Here is a 25,036-nt window from a genome sequence, read left to right as displayed (position 1 = left end):
TTTGGAAAATTGGCCTTTACATGAAATTTACTGTATTTGCAATCCGTGCTCTTTTAGGACGCTGTTATTCAAATAGAACAATTATCATTAAAACTATTTCTCTGTGTGGTAAGAGGTTGAGCAGGACACAGAATTTCATCTTATTTCACAAAGAAATTTTCAAGAGGTGCAACCATTTCTCACTTTAAGAGTGTTTCCTGCGGTTAGCTGGGAATTAGTTGCTTGAATATTGTACATCAACCAACAATAATAAAATGAAAGCATAGCCTTGTTATGGCATTTGACATTTCCCTTTTCCTCAGTAGCAGTCCTAACCAGTCCCTGAGTTTATTATCAATAAAATAAAAAAAATGACAACAGTGCTGTTCCAGGGTATCTAACTGAGGCTTCAGGGGACTCCTTCCAGTTGCCTTTGTGCCCATTTTGTAGTCCCTAGTAGTCCTTGTCCAGGTGCAGACAGGATTAAGATAACCACCACAATGAAATGCAGTTCTGCTCTTAATGTCAGCGGCTGTCCGGCTGGGCAGATCCGGCTTTTGTCTCTTAACAGAGGAGCCAAACATGTTGCTCGCTGTAGCTCAGCCTGAGGGAAAGAATTCTTTCTCTATACTCTATATCTCTAGATTATCAATGTATTCTATTCCTTAAAGGTAAACTTCAAGTGAAATAAAGTTTATGAAAATTAGCACTTCAGTATTTCCACACAGCTTCTTCGCTGTGAAAAAGATAACAATGTGTTTGTAGCTGGGAGAAGTTACACAGGTTGAGAGACAGGGAAGAAATTCAGTGGGCTTTAGAAAAAGAGCACATGGAAATCCAAGCAAAATTACAGTCACACTGAAATAAATTGTTCGCTAGGAAGGCGTATTTCAGTAAGAAAAGAAACTGGTAACAAAACATTTCAACCGGCTCTACTTCAGACCAAATATTTTCAGCTTGAGGAAATCTCTCCCTTCTGTTGTTTGAGAGAAGTAGAGAACCACCTGTACCAGGAAACAAGAATTTGAGCAGGAAGGGTTTTCAGAGAAGTAAGAAAAAGGCAGATTTGGGAATACAATCCAGTAACTTGTCATCACATCTCCTGGGTCCTCATGTGTGGAGTTGAATGAATCTGCTAGACCTGCAGCTCCAGGATCACACCTGAGCTGCTACTCCAGGGAGCACTAGGGAGCGAGCACACTGCCATCATATGTATCTTTAGCTAAGCTTTTTGTTTCACTTGTTTTGAGACAGTTTTGCACAGTAATTTATCTGGTTACTTCAAATACATCAGCTTAGCACAGCAGAGCAAACCTGTATCTGTTCCCTATGTTCTATGCCCTTCTGTCCTTCCTATATGTTTTCTTCTGTATCATTCTGTCATGTGTCCTTGTGTGCTTTCCAGTTGTGCACAGAGTGGTACATACCCTTTACAGTTTAGTAAGTGTGAATGTGTTGTATTCAAAGGTGAGATCAAAGATGAAATTTCTTTTAGCTTTTTTTCTAATAATTTCTTGTAGGCCTCATTTATCTGTTTTGTAACAAAAAAAAAGAGATCGTGTTGTGGCGGTAAGCCACATCTGCAAAAGGAAATTTTCTTTAAATCACAGCCCCACTCAGTCATTCTTTATATTGTAAAAGTGACAGAACTGTTTAATGAAAGTGCAAAAAAAATCAAAATATGCCAACCTTTTCCCCTCACTAGGTTTCCATGGTACCATGCTCATATAATACACAGTGACATGTGGCCCTGGGGAGATCTGCAGTCTTCCTGGACTGACACCAAAAGTCTACAGTTCTGTTAATTCAGTAATACACAATGTAGCAGATACAGAAATACTTTAGCTTCATTTAGGCTCTTAATTTCTTCTTTTTTCTCCTCTCTGAAAATACTTTGACACTTATATCACAGGCTTTGTGTGATGATATTCAGAAATTCGATGCTAATTAATGCTGCTGTATTTCCTGGATTGCTTAGGACCACAGAGAATTGAAATGCTGTATCTCCTGTGCTTGTTTATCCATCATTTCAGCTTTTTGTTTTGTTACACTTGATGCAACTTGGCCAGCTACATTTTTTTAATTTCCCTTATGCAAATAAATTGTTAAGCATTTATTTATGACCCTTTAACTGTGCCTGAGAGGCACAAATGACTTCTTTTCCTAATGTGATTTGCCATAGAAGTGGTGTCACTTTCTGAGATCCAGGGATAAGGCATGACTGTTTATCTCGAAGGCTACTAATGTGGTCTAGATGGTATGGACAGACAGAAGACTGAGCAAATCCCAAGGCATAAAGCAGCCCTTCACCATCAGTGTTATTTTTGCAGGCCTAGTCAAGTAAATGTGCTCTGCTAAGACAATCGGTAGGGGGAAACAGAAGGTGAGATGGGGGATACTTGGCCTGCGCTACCTATAAACTCCCCACCCCCTCATTAGTTTCACAGGCTATATACAGTAAAGCTCTAAGTTGAGAGGTGGACTGGCGATAGCACGTGTGGAGCTGATGAATATTTCATTCCTGCCATGGAGAAATCTTCAGGAGCAAACCTAATAGCACAGTAACACAGAAAATCCTGCTTTTAAAGTGTGACATGAACATGATCTGGCTTTACCTATTCTTCTCCAGTGACACCTGGGACTTATACCACATGTGCTTGTTCCTCAGCTCTTGTAGTCACCATTTCAGTTTTTATCTAGGAACTGCCCTCTTGTATTGGTCAGTTTGTTTAAGGAGTAGCTGAAGGTAATAGCAAGAATAGAGAATGAAATTCCATTTTTATGCTCTAGACGCATGCAATTTTAGCTCCTTCAGATCAAAAATAGAGCCAGTAGTCAGACAGATAAAAAACTCTGGCTGAAACGCCGTCTTGGAATGAGGTGGATGAGGAAGCTCTATGAAAACCCCTTGCCTTGATACAATCTGTTCATATCTTGTATGTCTCTTTCATTTGTCCTGATCTTTTCATTAATCAAATGCCCTGAGTAGCAGCCTGGCTAAGACCAGGTGGCTCCAGTGTAATCAGGCTGAATATAAGCCTACGGTGAGCTCTCACCACAGTCCAGGAAAAAAACATATACTGGGCAGCAGGAGGGTGGCCAGCAGACAAAGGAAAGCTGTTACTCCACTCTACTCAGGGGTAGTGAGGCTGCTCCTGAAATACTCGGTCCAGTTTTGAGCTCAGTGGTTCAAGAGGAGTGTGGAGAGATGAGAGAGTCCAGTGGGTGATTACTAGTGGAGACTAGAGCATATAACCTACTGGTAGAGCTTGAGGGAGCTAAGCTTCACCAGGATGGTGAAGAGGAAGCTGCGGGGCAATCTAGTAGCAGCCTGCTTGAAGGATAGTTGTGAATATGGTTCCAAACACTCCTTAGTAATAACAAGTGATGGAAGGGGATGTGACAAAGGGAAAACAAGTCACAAATTATGGCTTCGGAGGTTTAAGCTAGGCATTAGGTAAAACTTTCTCAGTAGTAGAGAAGTGCCAGACCAGAGTCAGCTGGGTAGCACGTCAGTTACCCAGCTCCATTCTTGGAGATTTTCAAGACCTTGGATAGACAAAGCGATGGCTGACCTGATCTAGTGTTGGCAGTACTCCTGCTTTGGCCAGGGGATGGGACGAGATGACCTGTACAAGTCCCTTCCAACAAATGTTTCTATGAGTGATTCTATGAGATTAGTTAGATTTTATTATGCACATTGTGGCATATTAGAGTATTTATCGATACAAAGCATGCATAATAACAGGTACTGTGGAAGGAAAAGGGCATCTCAGTCTTCTTTCAGCTGATGATTAGTTGTTTGTAAAGGTCATATTCCCTTTATTAGAGTATCCTGGAGAATATAAAGACTTGGAACTTTCTTTTTTTAATTTCCTTTGGATAAAGTGGATTAGAACAAAACCCTGTTATTTATAAGAATTTTTCTGGTAACTTTCCTTGACATCATTTTAATTCATTATAGTGAATAGTACTGCTTTAGGTCAACTAATTGATGCTTTACCTTTGTCAGTAGTTACAGCTTTATCTGTCTGTGCAGTGTTACTTCATTTTCTTTCAGTTTCTGCAAATCCATTCGGTAGATTACTAGGCATTTTTGCTCTGCCACCCTACCCAGACACCTCCTTTTCTAATATATTCAAGAGAATAAAGGGTGGTGATCTTACTATGAAAAGCTGTGTAAGTCTCAAGTTTCACTGGTCATTTTCCGTGTCACAAGACTTTGCAAATGAGTGTTTGTTAGCAGATGTGACCCCTAGGACCCACATTATTTCTATTTTTACCGGCCCATTCCATCTCACTTCTTTTTTTTCTTTTCAGATTAATAACTTTGTGTTTTCTCTCTGTACATTCCTAACATGCTAGCTCCTTGCCTAGAAAAGCTGTAGACCTCAAAAACTCATAATGGAATCGGGGTGATCTACATGTTAGCCACCTGCATGGTAATAATGCAGCTGCACCTCAGTCGTGTTTACTTTTATCCGAGCACTGATGAGTGGTCACACAGTCTTCTGTGTTTTGCAGTAGCTATATAAAAAGAATCTGATGTTCTTCACTCAGGCATACGCTCCCTCTTTCATTGTGCTGCCTTCTGTTCAGGTGTTCAGTTTTCAAAGCAGGCGTTAGCCCCCGTCCTGCTGGTTCAGCCGAGCCCGGCGGTGACTCTGTGCCAAAGGGGTGCTTCTGTCTCAGCTGGACTGCCCTTCACAGGGCAGCACAGACCTGTGGTGAATGGCTTCCCCCCTGTAATAGTGTGTTTGGTTTGCTTTTATTAATGAGAAAAGATACATGAGAAAGTTAGAAAATGGCTGTATTTCTCGGATAAACAGTGAATGAGGCCTTCTGTAAAGGAATTGCTCTGCAGAGACTGCTATGTTTGCCTCACAGGAGAGCAGAAGTAATGAACCAGCCTCTACTTCCTTGTTGTGCTAATTCAGAATATTTTTACGTGGTGAAATATTGAAAACACAGTTAATGAGAAAAACAGCTTTGACTGCCTAGGTGTCTGGACCACATGAAGGTCTGGCAAGGTCTCCTGTGTCACAGGGTTGCCTTGCCTTGCACCCCAGCACCCTGATTTTGCTTTCCCTGCCCCTTGCCCCAAGGCTCTGTCTCCTCTCATCAGCGCATCTTGCTTGACTGAGCAAAAGAACCTGCTGTGGGGTTACCATGACCCACCATTGCATCTCATCTTCCAAGGGGAAGCCTACAAAGGCAGTTTCAGTGTAGCTCTTCCTCAACTTGTTTATGGACTGAACATGTAGCATGACATGATGTATCATGACTGACCCTATATGTGGACACGGAGTTGCAATCAAACCCTGAATCTCACACGGAGGTGATATCTAAACTCAGAGCCAGTAACAACCATGATTATTTCTTGACTTTGTGAATAGTTTTGTTTACTGTAGATCACCAACACTTATTTAAAACTTTTAGTCACTGAAATGCAAAACAGTCAGTAGCATCTCACAACTGTTAGTAGCTGTATCACAGCTGAAGGAGCTGCTGTGAATGTTTCCTAGCGTGTTCCTCCTTGAGTTGGAGTGCTGGTCCAGTCTGTAGTGGCTGTATAACACAAGGGTATGTGCTCGGCTATGTGGCCTGTGCCACTGCCTACATCATACTAGTTTACTTAAGCTCACTTTTTCCATAAATGCCTCTCAAAGTACATTACATAGAGATGCAAGGCATTTTACTGTTCTAGTATGCAGATTTTTAGGGACCTTTATGTCCTGTGTCCTCACTACTTCATTATTTGCATTTGCTACCATGTACTTCAACCTGTCTTGTATTTTGCTAGCTGGCCCTATTGATGGCTTCCCATGAAACACATATTGTAGTTCACTTGAATTCTTCTCATGGCTGACAATTTGACAAAAGCATCAGATTTGCTACAGTTGTCCTAGAGGATTTTATTGTTCATTGGAGAACTGAAGGATGGTAGCTACTCTCTAAAAAAATTCTAGCTCAGGATGAACAAGATGGTAGAAACCAGTACATATCTGGTCTTGACCTCTAATATATATATTGTACTACTTTTTGCTTCCTTTTGGTTTGATTCCAACTTTTTATTTCTGGACGGAGACTAGATTGAAGCTAATGCCTAGTTCAAGCATTACCTTTCCTCCTTTGACTTATCTTTATTATCTATATAATATATATTATCATTATTACTACTACTATTATTATTCCAAGATCTCAGTTACCTAACAAGCAAACAAACCTAGAGAATATGGAAAATGTGTGGCAGAGGTAGCTAATTGAAAGTTAGCGTGAAGCTAGAAGCAAAATAAATTGCATTTAGGTGTCAGCAATGTGTAACCATTGAGACAGGGAAAACCAGAAAGGACAGTTTTACTGGCACAAATAAGTAAACATAGAAGTAAAACCCCAAAAGGGAAATGAGCACACAGATGAAGTGACAATAAACAGAACTGTATATAAGATGAACAACCAGATAAATAAGCAAACCCCAAAATAAATGCCAACAAGCAAGGCAGATGCAAAAAAACAAGCAGCTGTTGACGAAGAGGAAGAGAAATTGAGCAAATGTTACATGCAAGTGGAAGAAAATCCTACTGTGTGGAATTTCAGGGCTATGTCCTAAACGGTCATGATTTCTGTGAATTCCATTGGAGATTTTTAATTGTGCAGACAGTATAGGTGGGCACCAGTTGGTGGAGGCTTCGGGTTGTTATTTGTTTCCATCTTTCATTTGTTTTCTTAAAAGAGCAAAGGCCTTTTTCCTGAGGTATGTGGGCATATTCACTCCTGTGTATGTTGCAGATTCCCATAAAGTCAAGCTGCCCACAGCCGTGCCTTAAGGGGGCTGTGTCTACAAAGTTTGTACAGTGGAGGATTCAACTTTTGGTGGAAAAACTGGTGCTCAGACACTGGCGGAAATACTGTCTATCTGATATAGAGTATCCTTGTCTAATAAATTAATTTTAAAACATCCTGCTTAGTTTTGGTTTTCTCCTCTTTAGCTATTCCCTGATACTAAAGCTTCAGTGCTGGATGAAGGTGCTACTTCCTGGACCTTACCTCTTGGGCTACAGTGAGGGTTATTGGAAGAAAAAAAGTCTCATACATTTTTTAAGTCAATGTGTATTTTTTTCTAACCCAAAAGCTCTCATGTTACCTTTTTGTTATTAAAAGATCTTTTTCTTTGCAGTAGAGAAAATTAACCATTGGCATTTCAAAAATGTAGTTTGGGAGCATTCTGATACTTCCATTTCCATCCCATTTTTTTCTTTTCTCTACACTTATGCAAAAATAATTCTTTGGTTGGACTATTTCTTATTTGAAGTTTGTGCTTTTCTTCATTGCTGTGGATGGCATTCGTCTCTGCCAGAATGTGTGCTCCATTTGCTGAAGAATCCTATTAAGGAGAGCTGTGGTATCTGTAAACATTGGGTTAAAACTCTCATACTCCAGGTATCAAAGACTGAGATAAAATCCCAGTCAAAACCTGGATTCAAGCTCATTTTGAATTCCAGCGTTGCTCTGTAAGCCACGCTTCTTTCAGGGCAGGAAACAGAAATGCATAGAAAATCCAGAGAACGGTTCTTACTGGAACACAGGTGAGAAGAAAATCATGTTTGGAAGAGGAGCTGGAAACACTGAAGTTCTTTGCCCCTGCAGGTTATCTTATGATCATGCCGCCCAGAAAAAAAGCTTGATAGGAAAAGACTTATCAGCGTGTGCAATAATTGTTTAGAAAACGATGTTCACCCGAGGAGCTGTTTGAAGACCAGCTTCTTTAGGCCGTTTCCCTATTATCTTCCCTATATGATGCCCATTTCAACTAGTGGCTTGGCCATTTGTCATGCACAGATGCATTGTACAAAATAAGAAAAAAAAAACCCTTCTTCAGTGGTTTGAGTATTGCTCAGAGAGACATGAGTTCACTGACCTCTGCCATTGTCTTGTATGGTGTTGGACAGAGCCCTCTGCAGTAATTTCTGATGAGTAAAGTGCTGTTCTCTTTCAAAGGTGTTGTGAAGAAAAACTGATTCAAAACATGTGGAGCTCCCAGCTATGGCAGAATCAGGACCACAAAAGGAATCTTGTGGACATGGTTCTATAATGCATTTTTTAAAATTTGTGATACAGTGCTGGACATCACAAAGTGTGAAACCTATGTTATCGGAGGCAGACTTTAACCTTTTCTAAGCTTTCTGAGCTTTTTTTTTTTCTCCCCATTTGCTACATGCAGAACTTACGTCTCAGGCTAAATTTGTGCGTTCACTAGAAGTGTGAAATAACTCACACCGCTATATATGGTTTATGAAAATATTTGCACTTTCTATTGTATGTGTCAAAGCAGTGTGCATGATCCATAGCTTCAAATGTATATGCTATAAAGTAATTGGCAGTCTAGTCACTTCTTAATTAAAATAATCTGGAAGTATTCCATTTAATGACTTCATAACTGGCATCTAAACATTTGCTTCCAGCTTTTTGGTGTTAGATCAGAACAGAAGTGTCTGCAGAAAACAGTTTTGAAAAGTTATCTATATGTATTGGGTTTTGTAATGCTGTTTGAAAAAGTTGAATGCATCTGAATACAGAAATATGGGTACATAAATAACTTTATTACAGCAGCCATAAAAGATAATATCATCCCTGTGCATCTTTGTTTATTGCTTAGGGATGCTTATAATAAATGAGTGTCTCACAAATGCAGAATCAATGTGCTTTGTGCAATTTTTTTCCCTGTTGATATATATGCTTTATGAGTGTCTCTCTGGAGCATCCTTCTAGATGAAGTGAGGCAGGGCTGTTAACGTGGGGGAATGCAGTACAGAAGTGGTGGACTGTCTTTACATTAGCAGAGTAGTGGGTAAGGCTGCCCATATGTCCAAGTGACAGAAATAAATTATATAAAGTACTGACTCAGCTGAATTTGATACATCATTGAACAGTGTGATCGCTGGAGCCTAAAAAAACTGACATTGGCATTTCAGTTACTAGTTTCCCAGCTTTTTGCATCTGAGATTGTGTTTATGCTTTACCCAACATCATAATGGAGAAAAAAAACCAAACCAAAACACTTTAACTTCAGTTCTTGAAACAAATGTCTTCCATTGCAGGAACCCAGTATAAATATAAGCTGCACTTGTGAGTAAATATTAAAGTTTTAGCAATCACTAAGGCAGACATTGCATTCTATTTAGAAAGGTGGTTACATTATTTTAGATGTTTGTCGGTGTTTTGTTTTGTTTTGCTTTGCTTTTTTAAGAAACGTTTCATGGAAGCATGAAAATTTTACTAGAAATATATATGTCTCAGTTTCAGGGTGCAATTTTAGAGAGAGGTGTTTTGCAGTCCTTAATGTGAAACTCTTAGTACAAAAGTGTAAGGTTAAGATCCACAAGGAAAAGTGAAAGAATTGGAAAAATCTAGAAGAGAGGAGGCATAATAATGGTTCTCAAATACATGAAAAATTCTGGCCAAGAATAAGGAAAAAAGGTGTGCTCCTAAGATTTTCCTGCAAAAATCTTGCAGTGGTTGAACCAAATAGTCACAACTATCATCTTAAGACCAGTGGAAAACCATTCATAATCCTCACTCCAGGCTTTAATTGCGATTGAAATAGCATCAGTAGCACCAAGATGCCCCTGGAGCTATTTTGTTTTTTCTTTATTTAAAACAGAAGCTTTGATGTGAATACCCATTGGAAGTAACTTCTGATAATTTTTGAGGTGCACAATTATGTAGGATGTTGATGACATCTCTGCTGATATACATGCCTTAGACAGCCTTGCTGCAAAATGTCACCATTGCTAGAAATTAGGTAGCTCCATAATTGTCTCATATCAAAAAGGTTTTCTGAGAATTTTCTCCATGTCTTTCAACCTATGTTCAGTACATTAGATGTTGTAAAAATGACCAGTTGAAAAAATTAATGATGAAATCGGAAATCAGTGTAAGATTATAGATTAACTGAAAAGCTGCATTTTTATCTAGCAAATTCCCAGTCTTTTGCAAAATGAATCTGGACCCCAGGGCACCAAAAATTTGTACATCCATTCAGTTTTGGTTTTTTTTTTTAATTGTCTTACTTCTGAAAGATAAGTTTCTCCCATCTAGAACTATTAGAGGGATTACCATAAACCATTAATTCCAGCCCACAAGATTTTGTGATGTGAAAGAAGGGGATTTTTCAAAAGATTTTTGGAAAAGCCTCTTTGGCTGTCCAGTCTGCCAGCATTGCTTGGATCAGGAAAGCACCGTGTTCTTCAGAACAGTGTATGGAACAGGGTCTCAGGGGAAGAAGATGGTTAAATGGGAAGCAGTGATGACATTTTGTCTTTAAGATAAGGCACAGATGCACTATACATAAATTGTGGAACTTATTGGAACACACATTGTATTAGGAAAAAAGCTCGGGGAGTGTGTGTGGGGGTATGATGGATGACACGGAACACACATGGGGGACAGACGGACCTTCTCACTCTCTACAACTCCCTGACAGGAGGCTGTAGGCAGGTGGGTGTCAGTCTCTTCTCCCAGATAACAAGCAATAGAACAAGAGGAAATGGCCTCAAGTTGCACCAGGGGAGGTTTAGATTAGATATTAGGAAAAATGTCTTCACAGAAGGGGTGTTCAAACCTTGGAACAGGCTGCCCAGGGACACGGAGGAATCGCCATCCTGGGAAATGTTTAAAAAACACATAGATGTGGTGCTTCAGGATGTGGTTTAGTCATGGACTTGACAGTCCTGAGTTAATGTTGGACTTGATGATCTTAATGATCTTTTCCAACCTAAATGATTTTACGATTCTGTGATATTTTTTTTTATTTTAAAATGTAAGAAAACTGTGATGGAGAGCATGCATTAGAATCAATGAGCAAATGGCATGATGTTTTACAATTCTAACAAGTTAATATCTGAATCAACATCTTTGTACAAAATTTCAGGAAAAATAAAGGTGCTTTCAATCTAAGAGCACACTCTATTCAGTAGAATTGTAGATTATTCATACATATTATAGAAGCCAAGTCATTAACATTAAATAAGCCACAATGTTCGAAGAACTTCTTGAAATTTAAATAGTACAGAACACATTCTACAGTTGAATTCATATCTGTAATTCCCATGACCCATCTTTCTTCACACTTGAGAGCAATTTCAGCAGTTTCAAAACATATCCAGGTAATCTGTGTTGAATAGTATTTCACATAGGAAAGAGTGATTTTTTAAATTGGATTTTGTAAAACACAACCATTGTAATGGGCCTGTGAATTAAAGAATGTGGAGCATGCCAATATGACAGACAGCTTAATACCGTGCTTTAATAAGCATTGCTGTAGAAGCATTATGCTGACAAAAGTGAAGGTGCCTTCTGCAAAGAACCCAGCTTCTAAATGGCACACAGAGAGAATTTTCTAAATTTTGTATTGTTTTTTGTCTTCTAGAGTATCAGGGCCTCAGGGCTGGTGCTGTTGGAAACCATCCTTTTTGGATCACTTCTTCTGTACTTCCCAGTAAGTCAAACTATACATTTTTTGAAAAATTTTATTCTTGCAGACATTTTAAAAAATTGTATGAATTACTTTGATGTAAATATAAATTTCAAAACTGTTCATGTAATTATTAGTTTAATCTGACTATAAAATATGCTGTGTTTTGAAAAGATTCTTAAGAACACTTGAATGTTTTACTATATTTGTAATAATTCTTCATTTTCAGTGTAAGGAACTTTCCAGTGTCTTTTACTTGGAACTCTTAGGTGTTCTGGATTAAGCTGAGTTTTTGCTTTGAATGATGATACCTCTCTAAGCTATGATATGGGAAAAATGTGCAAGGTGTGTAAAACATTGATTATACCAAGTATTTCTGTAGAGTGTAGTACAAGGGAGAGTAACAATTTCAGTGTATTACTAGCATATATTTTGATGTTTCTGAAGCTACATGGTATCTGCAATGCCATGTATTTAGGGAAACAAGATGGTATTATCCCTATGCTGTAAGTGGGGAAAAAAATGTGATTTCACTGGTGCATAAGGATTCTATCACAAAACTCACAAAAATATAGATCCTTTTCTTTTCAAAAATCCCAGAAAACCTGAGTTTGTTAATTGCCACATAAACCCCAGGTAATGACTAGACAAAGCAAGACAGCTAAGTGTAAATTCAATGAAGTTGATAGAAAGCGTGCAGATCAGGAGGCAAGCAATGATGGAGTTGTGGATTATTTTAAAATATGTTTATGTCTCCTTTCCTCAATAGTCAGAATCTTCTGTGCTGTTACAGACCATCGTGTAGTTACTGAGAGACTAGCTGAAAAACAAAACTCCTTAGCAGTTGCTAAACAAGTAGCAAATAAAGGGTAGAAGGTTGAGGTGTGAAGAATACTATAGCAAAACCAAATACTGATGGAAGTTCTATACGTTGATTTTTGAATCATGTGGGCCTTTCGTGTTCTAAAGAAAAAGTGTGTCCATTTCTAAGATGGTTTTATGTGTTTTTTCATCTTTCACTTTGCAGACATCAGGAAGAAAGTAGTTTTGATTTTTTTCCATATTGTACGAATACTTTTTACAACTTGCAGTACCTCTCCCCAGGGTTTTCAGAGCTCCTTTCATACAGTTTTCCAGTGAGCAGAACTGAAAGCCCATGCACTGCTTCCTCAGGTGGTGTAGAAATGCTGGGAAGCATTCACAGAAATGCATAAAGCATATAACGCAAGGGCTTTCCTTTCCATGGCTATCTCCTCTTGGCTTTCCCAGAGAACCCTGGATCCGTGTAGTGGCTTCCCCAGGCAGAGGCTCCGTAAGAACCAGTCAGTGTTTGTACAACCTCAACTCCAGAGTCTGCCAAAAGCCTCATAGCTCTCGCTGTGCCTGCAGTCTGCTCACCCATCACTCATCTTCAGTTTCTTTCCCAGTTCTTGTCTCGATCCTCTAATTGTATTTCAAAGGATGAACGTCCTTTGGTGGCTATCTATCTTCAGGCTTCAGGTGCTCAGCCTCGGGGGTACTGTCAGTGAAAAATCACTTCTCTCTCAGCAGTTGACTTGAAGGAGAGCCATACTGTTAAGTGCAAGAGATTGCCATCCACTGCCTTCACATGCAGAGGGAGAGGAAAAGAAATAGAGCTGGGAGGGAGAGATTTGATAACCAAAGCATCCCCTCAGCTTTTCACTGATGTTTAAACATTTCCATCACCACCCTTTTTTTTTTTTTTCACTGACATTAGTAGTGTTAAATGTACAGCAAAAACAAAATGACAGTTTGGTGTATTCTGAGGAAATTTTTTTGCTGAGAATTCCTGATTAGTCTGTCTTCCAGCTGGGATGTAGATAGTTGACTAGAGCTTGTCCTTCTCTGCACATCTCATTCTCGTACTATCTAAAACAGTCCACTGAGAACACATTCTGTTAGAAACTAATATGCAAAGTGTATAACCTGACTTCTCTCTTATAGCAGTTTTATGCTCCGCACTCTGCTGGGGCTTTCTTTCTTTCTTGCGCAGGTAATTACTAATCAGGCTGCTACTCCTACAGGCTGAAACAGAAAAGAGAGAAATGTTACCATTTCTATTTTCAAGGTCTTAGGGGAGGGATGTAGAGAGTGTGGTAGTGGGAGGTCATATTAATATTCAGACAGATAATCCTGATTTCACCAACCACAAGAATATGTTTTTTGTGAAAAAAAAAAAAAAAAAAAAAAAAAGAAGATTGGGACTGATACAGAAGTATCAGAATTTCAACCTCCCTGCCCCTCAATTCGCTGCAAGGTAGATTTCATCAACTTCTGATCCAGGGCAAGACAGTGGAACAATAAATCTGTGAAGGCTTTAAAGTATAGTCATAGAGGTGAGTTACATCATAGAATCACAGAATGGGTTGGGTTAGAAGGGACCTTAAATATCACCTAGTTCCACCCCTCCTGCCATGAGCAGGGACACCTTCCACTAGACCAGGTAGCTCAAAGCCAGTGTATAATCTTTGAGAAAGAAAAGCCTGTGTTTCTGCAAGGTGTGAATTATGGGGTGTGATCCCTTGGAACATGAACTCCTGACATTTTGCTGTACATGGATAGTATCCCAAGTGTGCTCACGTGCTTATTGTCTGGAAAAGGACCACAAAGCAGAGCAGGGTGGTGTGAGAAAGAAAGCCTGAGCTCTAAAAAGAAAGAGTCTCGTTTGCACCAGCTGACATTCACATACATATTCCTTCATAGTAAGGTGTAGATCATAGATTATCAATTATCGCATTGGTTATAACTCACATACCTGCAAAGCAGATCTTCTTTTTCCTGGGTCATATCCATTGTTTATTTACTTCTTCCATTTATTTGATCTTTTTACTTGTTTCTGAAAAGAAACTCAGGGGTGTGGTTAAATACTTTGTAACGTGTCCAGAGGCAGAGTTGTTTCAACTATTTCATTTGGTCCTTACTTCATGATAGAAGAGTACATTAGAGCTTTAAGACTAATTAATACAGCTCTCACCTCTTACACACCCGAATTGGACTATGTTCTCCACAGCTAACATGAAATGCAAGTTAAAAGTTCAGCAGTTTTGGCCAGACAAGCATCACCGCAGTAAGGTGTTCTCCTTTAACGTAAGGCTGTTTTCCTTTTTGTATCATCTCTTCTTCTATTGTTATTTGGAAGGTAACACCAAAAAGCTTTCCTTTCACACTCAACTAAATGCAGAATTACACAGCTTGGCTTAGTGCACGTACAATATAAAGAGATAAAATGAGAGCATTTCAGTTCTAAATAGCTCAAATCTCTGTTCATTTAAGTATTCTGTGCAAAATTACATTCTTATTTAAAAATCAAAATCCCCATAGATTTTCTCAACACTGCTTTAGAGTCTTTTGCATCGTTATTCTCCACTCCTTTACACTTTCTTAATTCTCACTTTTTCTAGATTCATTCACCCAGTCTGTCTTGGATTGTTTTGAGAGCCTTCAGCATAAAAATTTTGCTGTGTCCAGAAGGGCTTTATTGCATCTCTGACTTTCCCTACCCGCCAATTAAATGGAAACCAAAACTTACTTTGTTATGTTGCTTAATCTCTTTCACTAATTGTCATTGTTTTCATGTCTACATGCTGTAATCTATTCATAGCGTACCATCATTAATTGAAAAATAATATCACCAGCCAGCTGCTTTTGGTGAGAAAAACAGCTGTTACAATGCCCTTCTAACCAAATGGGAAGCACAAATGATGGTCTCCACCAAAATTTATTATTCAAATTCAAGTTTTGCTATACTGATAACAACACACTGGTCTTCTCTGAATTATAAGCAGGCAGATGAGCTTTGTCTAATTAGAGATGCATAGGTTTTAGCCAGTAGTTGCAGGGGAACTCTCATTTCTGAGGTTCTTTTCTTGATATTTTCTTTAGTTCTCACAGTAACATCTCTGATTTCCCTTTACTTAGTCTTTCCAATTGTTGATGGACCTCCTCCAAATGAACCCTGGGCTCTCTAATTGATTTTTCTCGTATTTCTTTGTTCTTAGATTTTGAATAGAGAGCCAAAACCTGACTGTCTTATGGAGCAGTCTCTTAATTTCTATACTTGGCACCTGAGAGGAAGATTCTCATTACTTTCCTTTTCCAGAAATACTAACTAATAATGATGGAGCTTTTAGACCTTTCCTAACTCCTTGTCATGTTAATCCTTGGAATACGTCTTGTATAACACAGGTTTGAAAACTTGTTGCATGTTGCAAAGAACTTCAAATAAAGTAAGCACAAGCACAATATTGCAAAAGAGTAGCCTGTTAATTGCATTAGGGGTCAGATCTCAGCTGCTTTTAGGCATCTGTAATGGGTGCAAGTTGGAAAATAGGTGGTCAAATACTGGAATGGGTTGCCCAGCTTGTGGAATGTCCATCCTTGAAGGTATCAGGACTTGACTGGACACAGCTCTGAGTGACCTGACCTGATTAGACCTGCTTTGAGCAGGGGGCTGAACCAGATGACCTCTGGAGCTCCATTGCAAATTAAATTATTCTACGAGTCTGTGTTTCTTATATACATATCCATAGCTGAAACAGTCACCCTATGCTTAACAAAGAGTTAGTGAAGAGAAATTGGACCTTTTATGACTTGTTTTAGACTTAGAACTTGATGATGAAGTGTATCATGGCCAAGGCTTCATTGACTATAATGGAAGTCTGGGTTCTTTGCCTCAAATGGTGATGAATTCCACCCTAGGCAACTGCGGGTTATCTGATATATTAAACATTTTCCATACTTCCAGTCTACTTTAACTGAAACTCCAAAATGCACTCCAAAATCCGTGCAATATTATGATACAATTTCTACAGCCAGTGATAAGAGTTAGTGAGTATCATGATGCAAAGAGGAAGGGAATGATTTCTTCTCCATGTTCTTGATATAGCAGATAAGAAGTACTGGGTTTAAATTCCAGCAAGTGAAAGTTAGGTTAGAGAGTCTGGGGGAACCTTTATAACAGTGAGGTCAGTTAGACCCTGAGATGGCATAGCTTAGGAGGCTGTGGAGTATCTCTTTGAAGACTGTTAGGATTTTTCCCTTCAGTCTTCTATTCTTTTGGCTAAAGAAATCCAAATTATTTGTCTTTATTGCTACCCCCTGTTCTTCCAAACCGCTAATTATAGCGAGGCAATATTGCTATCAGTTTAGAGAAATGGAGCTGCTGGGTAGCGGTGCACTGACTTCCTAATGCTCATGAAGCAGTTCAGTAGTGAAGCCTGGAATAAACTTTGCACTCAGATGTCTTGTTGCATGTAGTTGGTGTTAGGATCTGTTTCTGGAACTGTGTTACTCCCACTTTCACACTCAAGCTAGAATGACCTACCTTTTTGTTTTATGAGAAGGAATACAAAGTGGGGAGTAGTGTAGCTTAGATGTGATTGTGGACTATTTTCCCTCAAATGATCTGTATGTATATTAGCATAGAAGGTGTGAGCCCTGCATGTTGGGAGGATAAGGCTGTGATAGTTCCATTGGTCACAGCCCTGAGCAGAGCAGGATCAGTGGAAAGCTTTGGTTTTGGCATTAACAGATGTGAAAATGGAATAGTGCATAATAGTTTTATGCATCTATGCCTCAAGTATGCCTACAAGGGATTCATTAGAAGAGCTCAGTCACTATTCATTCCTTACATGGTGATGCTCACTGAGGCCAATTGAAATGTTTTGGTTTTTCCAACATGTTTAGAGCTGCAGGCCTATTCTTGATACTGCAGATGTTTTAGCTTGATTCTTTTTCAGCATATAACTACATCTTCTTTACTGATAAAATAGTTTTTAAAGCTTTTATGATGAACAGCCATCATTTGATTGTTCTTGTTTCACAGTAGCTAAAGAACATGCCTGTGTTCGGTATATTGTTTATGTCACTGAAGTCCAGGGACACAGTGTAAGTATCTGCTCAGAGATAATCGCTACAGATTTCCATAGTGCTCTAAAAAAGGGTCTTCCCATTTTATTTGGATCATAGTGGGTTAGATGTCCAGCCAATGGAAAAGGCAGACTTTAAATACCGTATTGCCAGCATTTTATATCTACACTGTCTCGCTTGGGCAGAGGAGTGAGGGAACTGGGCAGAAGATTGTCTCTCTCAGTCAGTGTCCTTCCCAGATGAACGTACTTTTCAAAGTTAACCTGCAACCAGTAAACCAGTAGCTTTTTTTGAGAGCCAGTTTGCTTTGAATGCAAAAGCCAGAACTAAGCTGGTGTAGCCTCTGCATTACAAGCTTGTGCTTCAAAATACAGAAACCTCATGGGCACCAGGAGCACTTGTATCCTTGCCCTGAACCACACTAAGAAAAATGTTGATGACTTTTTATTAACAGGAAGCAGGCACTGAAGAATTTCTGCTTTTTGAATAAGTGTATTTGAAATAGCATAAAAACAACATACACAGTGCAATAGTTTTTCATGATTCTGTTGTCACTAATCTACATAGCTATCCTAAAAAATGTAGTAACTACTACAAAGGAGATAACTAGAAGCTGTTGTATATATGATTATCCACATCTAGAACTGTGATTAGCCACAGCTATGTGTCCTGAACTGTCGCAGCCAGCTGGTTTGGAGAGTGCTGGAACACTGACCTTCATTAGATATTGGTATTTCTGTGTATTTGACAAATGTTTGGGATATTGAAAACTCAGTAGAGATATTATACAGGTAGAATTTGGTGAGGGGAGTGTTCTGTGTGTTTGTGTACATCTATGTGCTGTGTTCACAGGATACCTCAAGCTGGAAGGGACCTCAGGAGGCCTCTAGTACAACCTCCTGTGCAAAGGAGGGTCAGCTATAGGAGTAGCTATAAGATAAGTTTACTAAGGGCTTTATCCAGGTAGGTCTTAAAAATCTGCAAGGATAGAGACTACCCAACCAGGCAGTGTGCAGGCACATAATACAGTCACGTGGCTGTAGTTTTTGGATAATGTCATGAAATATGTGACGTTGTTGCAACATGTAGTGGGATCTATAAATGACAGGCTGTAGGTAGGTCAGTGAAGGTACAAGTACTGTACTTGTACTGATGTTACTATTCTTTTATGTCTTAGACTCCTACGCTCATACTTGTGACGCTACTTGCAATAGCAAGACAAAACCTGATCTTCTCCTTCCATGGATCCAAAGGTACAGGACAGGATTGTAGGAGGACAGTGTTATTTTTGCTACTCTGAAAGCTTTTTTGAGAACTGAATTTGAAGGACCCATTTGTCAGAATCTAGGTTCACTGAATAGCCAAGTATATGTGTGTATGCAGGGCTTGAGAGCTGGAGAGAAGAGGACAGCAGTCAGTGATCTGAATCAACTGTCACATTGGGTTTTCACTGACCTTTTTATTTTAGATTACTGTCTTGCACTGCTGGCTTGCAGGAACTTTTGTGGTCCAGTCTTGTCAGCCCTTCATTCAGTGAAATTAATCCTGCGGTGAGGGGAGCAGAGCAAGATCTTGTGGTCTTTACTCATAATTCCACTGAAGTAACTTGCATGAATACACTTACTTGCATGTATAAGAATTTGTAGATGAAGACCCTACATTAACATCTTCTTTTCAAACTTGCATTTTAAAACCAGACCACAATCCTGAAAAACAATGTGCAGTATTTAGCCAGGGCTTTTAAAAATTTTTTATACAGTATGAGCGATAACATATGCACAAGTTCTGCTTGTACAGTACAAGTACAGTACTTGTACCTTCACTGACCTACCTACAGCCTGTCATTTATAAATCTGCTACATTTGACATGTAAAGATTGTGGAGAGCTCTTTTCAGACCACGGAAGGCATTGACACACAAAAATTATCAAAGGGTGCCATGTCAGTACATTCATATGGAGGAAAATAGTGCTGGAAACATTCATGGGATGCTCCTTCCTAATGCCTGGACCCATGCTGTAATAATTCATGCATTTTGCTCGGCTCTCTAAAGCTAAACCATTAGGAGCTTGGCTAGCCCTTGAGTGGGAGACCACAGCAGTGCTATAGGCAAGGCAAGGAATTACTGAAGAACACCTGATAGAAAAAAATAAATCTAATTAGTGAGTCTTCATCTGACCTCACTGTTTCTGCTGAATTTGAGTAACAAAACATGAAAAACGTCTTATTTTAAAATTATGTACTTTGTTTTATATAACTCTTGTTGGATCCCAGTGGCATATAAGCTAGAAAGGAGTATTGTTCTCAGCCAAACATTTTTTGATGATCAGATTGACCACAGGGCACATGAACTGAATCGATATGCACTATGTTTTAGAGTATGTTCAGGTTTTACTGTAGTAACTGAAATTACTGAAAAAATCAACATGTGATAGAGTACTCTGCATTGACACAGCGGAAAAGGGAGAGGCAGAGTCTCCATTTCAAAGCCTGTTAAGTGTGAATAATACAGGACCTGATCTATGCTTTTTTTTCTCAATTGGTTTTTCTTGTCAGTTCGTTTTCCTTTATATATGAATGCATCAGGTATTTCCTAACTGTCTACTTGAGTTTAAGTGTCACACCATGGAGGATGAGTAATGGTAAATGATTCAGAAACATGAGAAATTCAATGCATTACAATGGAGAAAGGGAAAAGTTGATGGTTTTGGAAGACATTCTTAAGAAAAGAGATTTCATCCACCGGAGATGAGCGTTTATTCAGTCTTTCTACATGCTGAGAATCAAGAAGATGTAGGCAATGATACCTTATGGTGTTTAATACCAACTGCTAGATGTTGTTAAGCAGTTTTCAGTTTACAGGCAAAATGATACTATAACTAGTGAAATCTTTGCCCTGGAAAAATCTTATATAATTATAATAGCGATAGTAGAAAGTTTTCATTACTGTGTAGCTCTTATAAACTTCTCATTTCTAAACTCTGGAATAAGAGATTAGTGGGATTAAAACTAATGCTTTTACCCCAACGCCACTTACAACATGATGTAAATAAGAAATTAGCTTTTTGCTTGTAGAGAGGAATTGGAAAAAGTAATATAAATACTTATGAAAGCAGAGACAAGTTTACGACATAAAATATAAGTGCAATATAAAATTATCCAAACACATCAACAAGTACTAATGTATAAGTTATGATCTATTTACTCTGTTATTGGTAATAATAAACTCATCTGGCAGAAATGGTCAAAATTTTAGTTTGCCAGTGTTCAAAAAATGAAGAGTTAGGGGCCATCAGGTAAGAGGCTCACCATGAAACTAGCCAGATTGATTTCTGAAAATGAAACATTCAAGGGAGTAGTGACTGGGTTTAAATCTATGCCACATGAGTAGAAAGAGATGAGATTTCTTCTGTTCTTAGAAGTAACAGTAGTGCTGGGGATGGAACTGAAGATGTTCACTAGAGCAAACAATTAGTCTTTACAAAACCCAGCTCTTTCCTGTGAGATGTAAACCTTCTGATTTATTGCATGCATCTCAGTTTATTAGGACCACATAGAAAAAGCAATAGTATTTTCAACAGTATTTTATACAAACTGATTTCTAGATCCTCTGCCTTTGTGGGACTAAGCACAGATCTGCAAATATATACAAGTTTTGAGGAAGCTGTTAAGGAATATCATGTCCTTCATAGCTAATATACAGCATCCATGTGCTGATCTGTGTTTGAAATCTGAATCCAAAGTAGATTTTTTTTGTAGTGGCATGACACAGTTCAGTAAGTTCTGCACCTTCTTGAGAAAAAAAAAAAAACAAAACCAAGCAAAGAGAGAAATATATCAATTCAATCAAAACTCGTACCAAAAATGTTTGGGGGGATTTCAAAGGTTAAAAAAAATAAATTTAGCAATTCCAAGGTGATATATATGGACAAAAAACATAGAAGAAAATAGAATGAAATGAAACTTTCTTTCATCACAGAAGAAGCTGCAAGTGAAAGAAAAGATTATTTTTATGTAGTTCTCTTACAGTATATCATTTATCAAACATATTAAATTATTTAAATCATCCGCAATTTTCATTATTCTTTGATACTAATTTTTTAAGTAAGTCAAGGTACTAGAACCTTATTGCATATTGTTTAGTTAGTAAAAACAATGTAAAGAGAAAAAGGAAAGGGTGCTAGTGAGAAAAAAGAATAGAGAACTTCGCCTCAAAAATGAAAACACAGCAAAAAAAGTCTAATATAGCAACAGGGAAATGAATCCAGAATTGAGCAACCAAACAGTATAGAAATGAAAACAAGACAGAAGTGACATCTTGTACCCTGATACAGCACTGACTTTTCTCTCATTGTCACAATTACATGTTATAGAAGGTGTCTATAAAACCACAGATTGTACATTCAGTGCTTGTCTTTTGCTTGCATTCAATTATTTCTCACTACTCCTTGCAAGCTTTCTTCTCCTTTCCTAAACCACCACTTACATAATTGCAGAAGATAAATCTTTTATTCTTTCCTTGTGCTTCCTCTGTATTGACGTGTGGTTTCTCATCTCATATTTAAATTATGAACTCTTTGGTACAGGGATGTTTGGCATAGCTGTGCTGTGCACAGCAGGGTCCTGATCAATGGGTAAAGAATCACATTACAAATGGCTGTTACTAACAATAACAATGAAAGTGTTTAAAAATATTTTATTTAAAGGTGTGAGCAAGGACACATTTGATGGTGAATTTTTCATTTTCTCAAAGGTCTGGTAGCATGCAACTGTTTTTATACTCTTAGAGATGATAGGTACTCTATAGGAATGATCTGAAAATATTTGATTTAGACTTTAAAAGATTAAGCGATAAAATTCTAACAGAAAAAAGCCTGATTCCAGTCCCATGTGGACTGTATTTCAGAACTAATCTACTAATTTCTATGGAGCTGCACCCAACTTGCATGACAAGACATTAGATGATAAATAAAGCAGCAGGGAATAGTAAGAAGAAAATCCATCACTCCTACTAGAGAGCCTCAATCTGTAGGATTTAAGATGACGGGGGGAACAGTGGGAATGCTTGCAATGCCAAAGGGCAAAAGCAAGAAGATGTCCCAGTTTTACTCAAATGAATATTTCACTATTCTACTGAATAGTCACAGAACCATGAATTTGTAACTCAGATTTGTGAGTGTTTTAGGGAACTGACCTGAGCTCATAAGGTACAGACTGCCCTGGTGAACACGTTCAAGCATTGCATGTAAACGGGAGCAGTTCTGCTAGCACGGGTTGAGAACCGGCCAGCTTCAGATCACCAAGCTGCCTCACAGCTGGCATACTATTACAGATAAGGGTCTTTGAGCTCTCACACTAATCAGGGATTTAAAACTGCTTTTCCGTGGCATGAGTGAGGTTACTCAGTCCCCTGGTCTGGCCTTGGTAGCAAGACTGGCTCCTACATGCTAACAGCTGAAGAGGGCTCAGGAGGGAGTTACACGTTGCATAGTTTGGCACTGGCATGAGTTAGGTGGCATCATCTGTATGCAGTGATAGTGCTGGAAGGGTTCAGATGCATGCTAGATTAGGCAAGGTTTTTGTGTCTCAGAGCGATGCACAAGTCTTGAAGTGAATATAGTCCTTTAAATGCTTTAAACCCCTTGGCAAGAAGGCAGGTTACTCGTCATCTTCTCCTCTTATATATTGCAGATGATAGAAAGTCCTTGCTCTGCATGTCCAGTATGAGATTGACTCAAGGGTAAGGACAAAGGCAGTAATCCAAAAAGCAGGCAGAAGTAAGCCTAAGTAGTCATCTGGAATACCTGGAAACTTTATCAGTGTGAGGGTCACTGGTTTTAAAAGTAATCTGAAGGGCCGAATTGACTGGAAAATGCAAACCAGTCATAGCGTACATACACATTAATTCAGACACATTCTGCCTAAGTCAGGCTGGTGCACATGGGCAGGTCGACCGTAAAGGCAGACCTTGTTCCTTGGGTGTGCTGAAATCTCGGTGCTTTATGATGGAGTAAATCTGTGTTATGAATTTCTTAGAGGAAGGCAGGTGCTGCTGCCATGGCTGGCTAACATTCATGCAGCAGCACATCACCGCTGCGGGCGTTTGCTGACTGAGAGCATTTTACAAAAAAGTTTGATTCTACTTTGTGGTGTGTGTAAAATTTGGTGAAGAAACGTTTTTGGAAAAAGGGAAATCTTAATAGTTCTTTGTTTAACTTTTTTTTCTATTAAATACATATTGATACTGCTTTTCCTGTATGATTAAAACTTCTTTGATCATTTTCACTGAAAGAAATGTTTAAACCTTTCACATGTGTATTCCAACAGGTATATTTTGGTATTTTGTATAACATATGCTGGTACTTGTGCAGACTATAATGACATTCAGGAAGAAAAGTAAAGGGAGTTTTGTTGGTACAAGGAAGTTCTTTCCACTTTTCCTTCAAGTATTCTTTCTTGTTTGGAGTTTTATCTTCCTTTTAAATTAGGGCATTTTCTACAGGGAATAGTTAAAATGACCACTGTGTTTAAAGCTTGGAGCTATGATTTAATCTTTGAATCTCTTCCTCCATGTCAATCCGAGCGTGCAAGTTGTCACGTTAGTCACAGTCCAAAATAATGTTATATATTCCAGTAGTATGTTGTTAAATCTACTAGTCTTGCTTAATTTGTTAACTAGCCTAATCCTCTCAAATATAGCATGTATTGGGGTACGGAGCAAGCGTTCTCAATGCTCAGCTCACTCTCTTAAACTCCTAATCCAAAATCACCAGCATGCTGAACGACTGAAATGTTGTTTTGAAACTCAGGCAGAGCTTCCTGGCCCATGGAGTCAGCTAGTCCTTTTTTTCTGTCTTTACTGATGGCATTGCCATGAAATCTGTAAAGAACTTATCTGTAAAAGTCTGTGCACTGGGTTCTTTAGTCAGCTATTTATATCCATATTTATTAAACTTTTATCTACCTTCCAAGTATCGAGGCATATTTACATCTTTTAAATCATAATCCAGGTAAGTTACTGCCACAGTAGCAAGCACTCTATGTTCAAGTAATCACCAGTCATTGCTACGAGAAGAAAAGGCAAAATGCTGTCATAGCAAGTCTCTTAAAACCCTAAGAAACATTTATATTAAGCATTAATTTAACATAAGGCTGTGTATTGTATGCTCTATTTTATAAGGACCCAGGAATTTTGGAAGATAGCTGAATCAGAACATACCCTAAATACCTAAAATGTAAGTTTTAAGCTTAATATTTTAAGATTAACAGATTTAGTGTTGGTAATAATGAGGTCAGGCCAATTTCAGATGTTACCAAAAATATTTTTAAAATCTAAGTTTAATTTTTAGCTGATCTTTATGTAACTTCCCTGGAACCAAAAGACATGCCACACTCTTAGTGGTTTACAGGAAAATAAACTTTATCTGTTTTGACCCCAAGATGAGATGCCTTTCTTGGGCTGCAGTTGCTACTCTTGATTGTGGGAGTTACCAAATAATACGGAGCACTTCTTTCCTCAGGCAAGGTGTCTGCTCTGTTCAGGGTAAGTGCCGTCAGTGCTTGCTACATTTGGAAAAGAAACCTGTGGTATATTAGGCATTCCTCAAGTGTCTATAAACTGGTCTAACCTGATAACATCAAAAGCCTTTCATATCAAATGGCATAGTTGTGAAAAGCACTTATTTCTGTTTTGACT

General features: G+C 38.5%; 1 protein-coding gene across 2 annotated transcripts in view; it reads left to right on the top strand.

Moving 5' to 3' along the window:
* The window catches only part of GPR158 (G protein-coupled receptor 158), a 209,874-nt gene that overhangs the window by 109,489 nt on the left and 75,349 nt on the right, over window positions 1-25,036 (top strand). For both annotated transcript variants that reach the window (XM_080384638.1, XM_080384637.1), the window contains exon 5: window positions 11,408-11,476. In XM_080384638.1, the coding sequence (XP_080240764.1) occupies window positions 11,408-11,476 (69 nt within the window). The remainder of the gene's footprint in view (window positions 1-11,407; window positions 11,477-25,036) is intronic.

This window comes from Falco punctatus, assembly GCF_963210335.1.
Source record: "Falco punctatus genome assembly, chromosome: 4".
Classification (NCBI taxonomy): Eukaryota; Metazoa; Chordata; class Aves; order Falconiformes; family Falconidae; genus Falco; species Falco punctatus.
The sequence above is the reverse complement of the archived record's forward strand: the minus strand, read 5'-3'. Positions and strand labels throughout refer to the sequence as shown.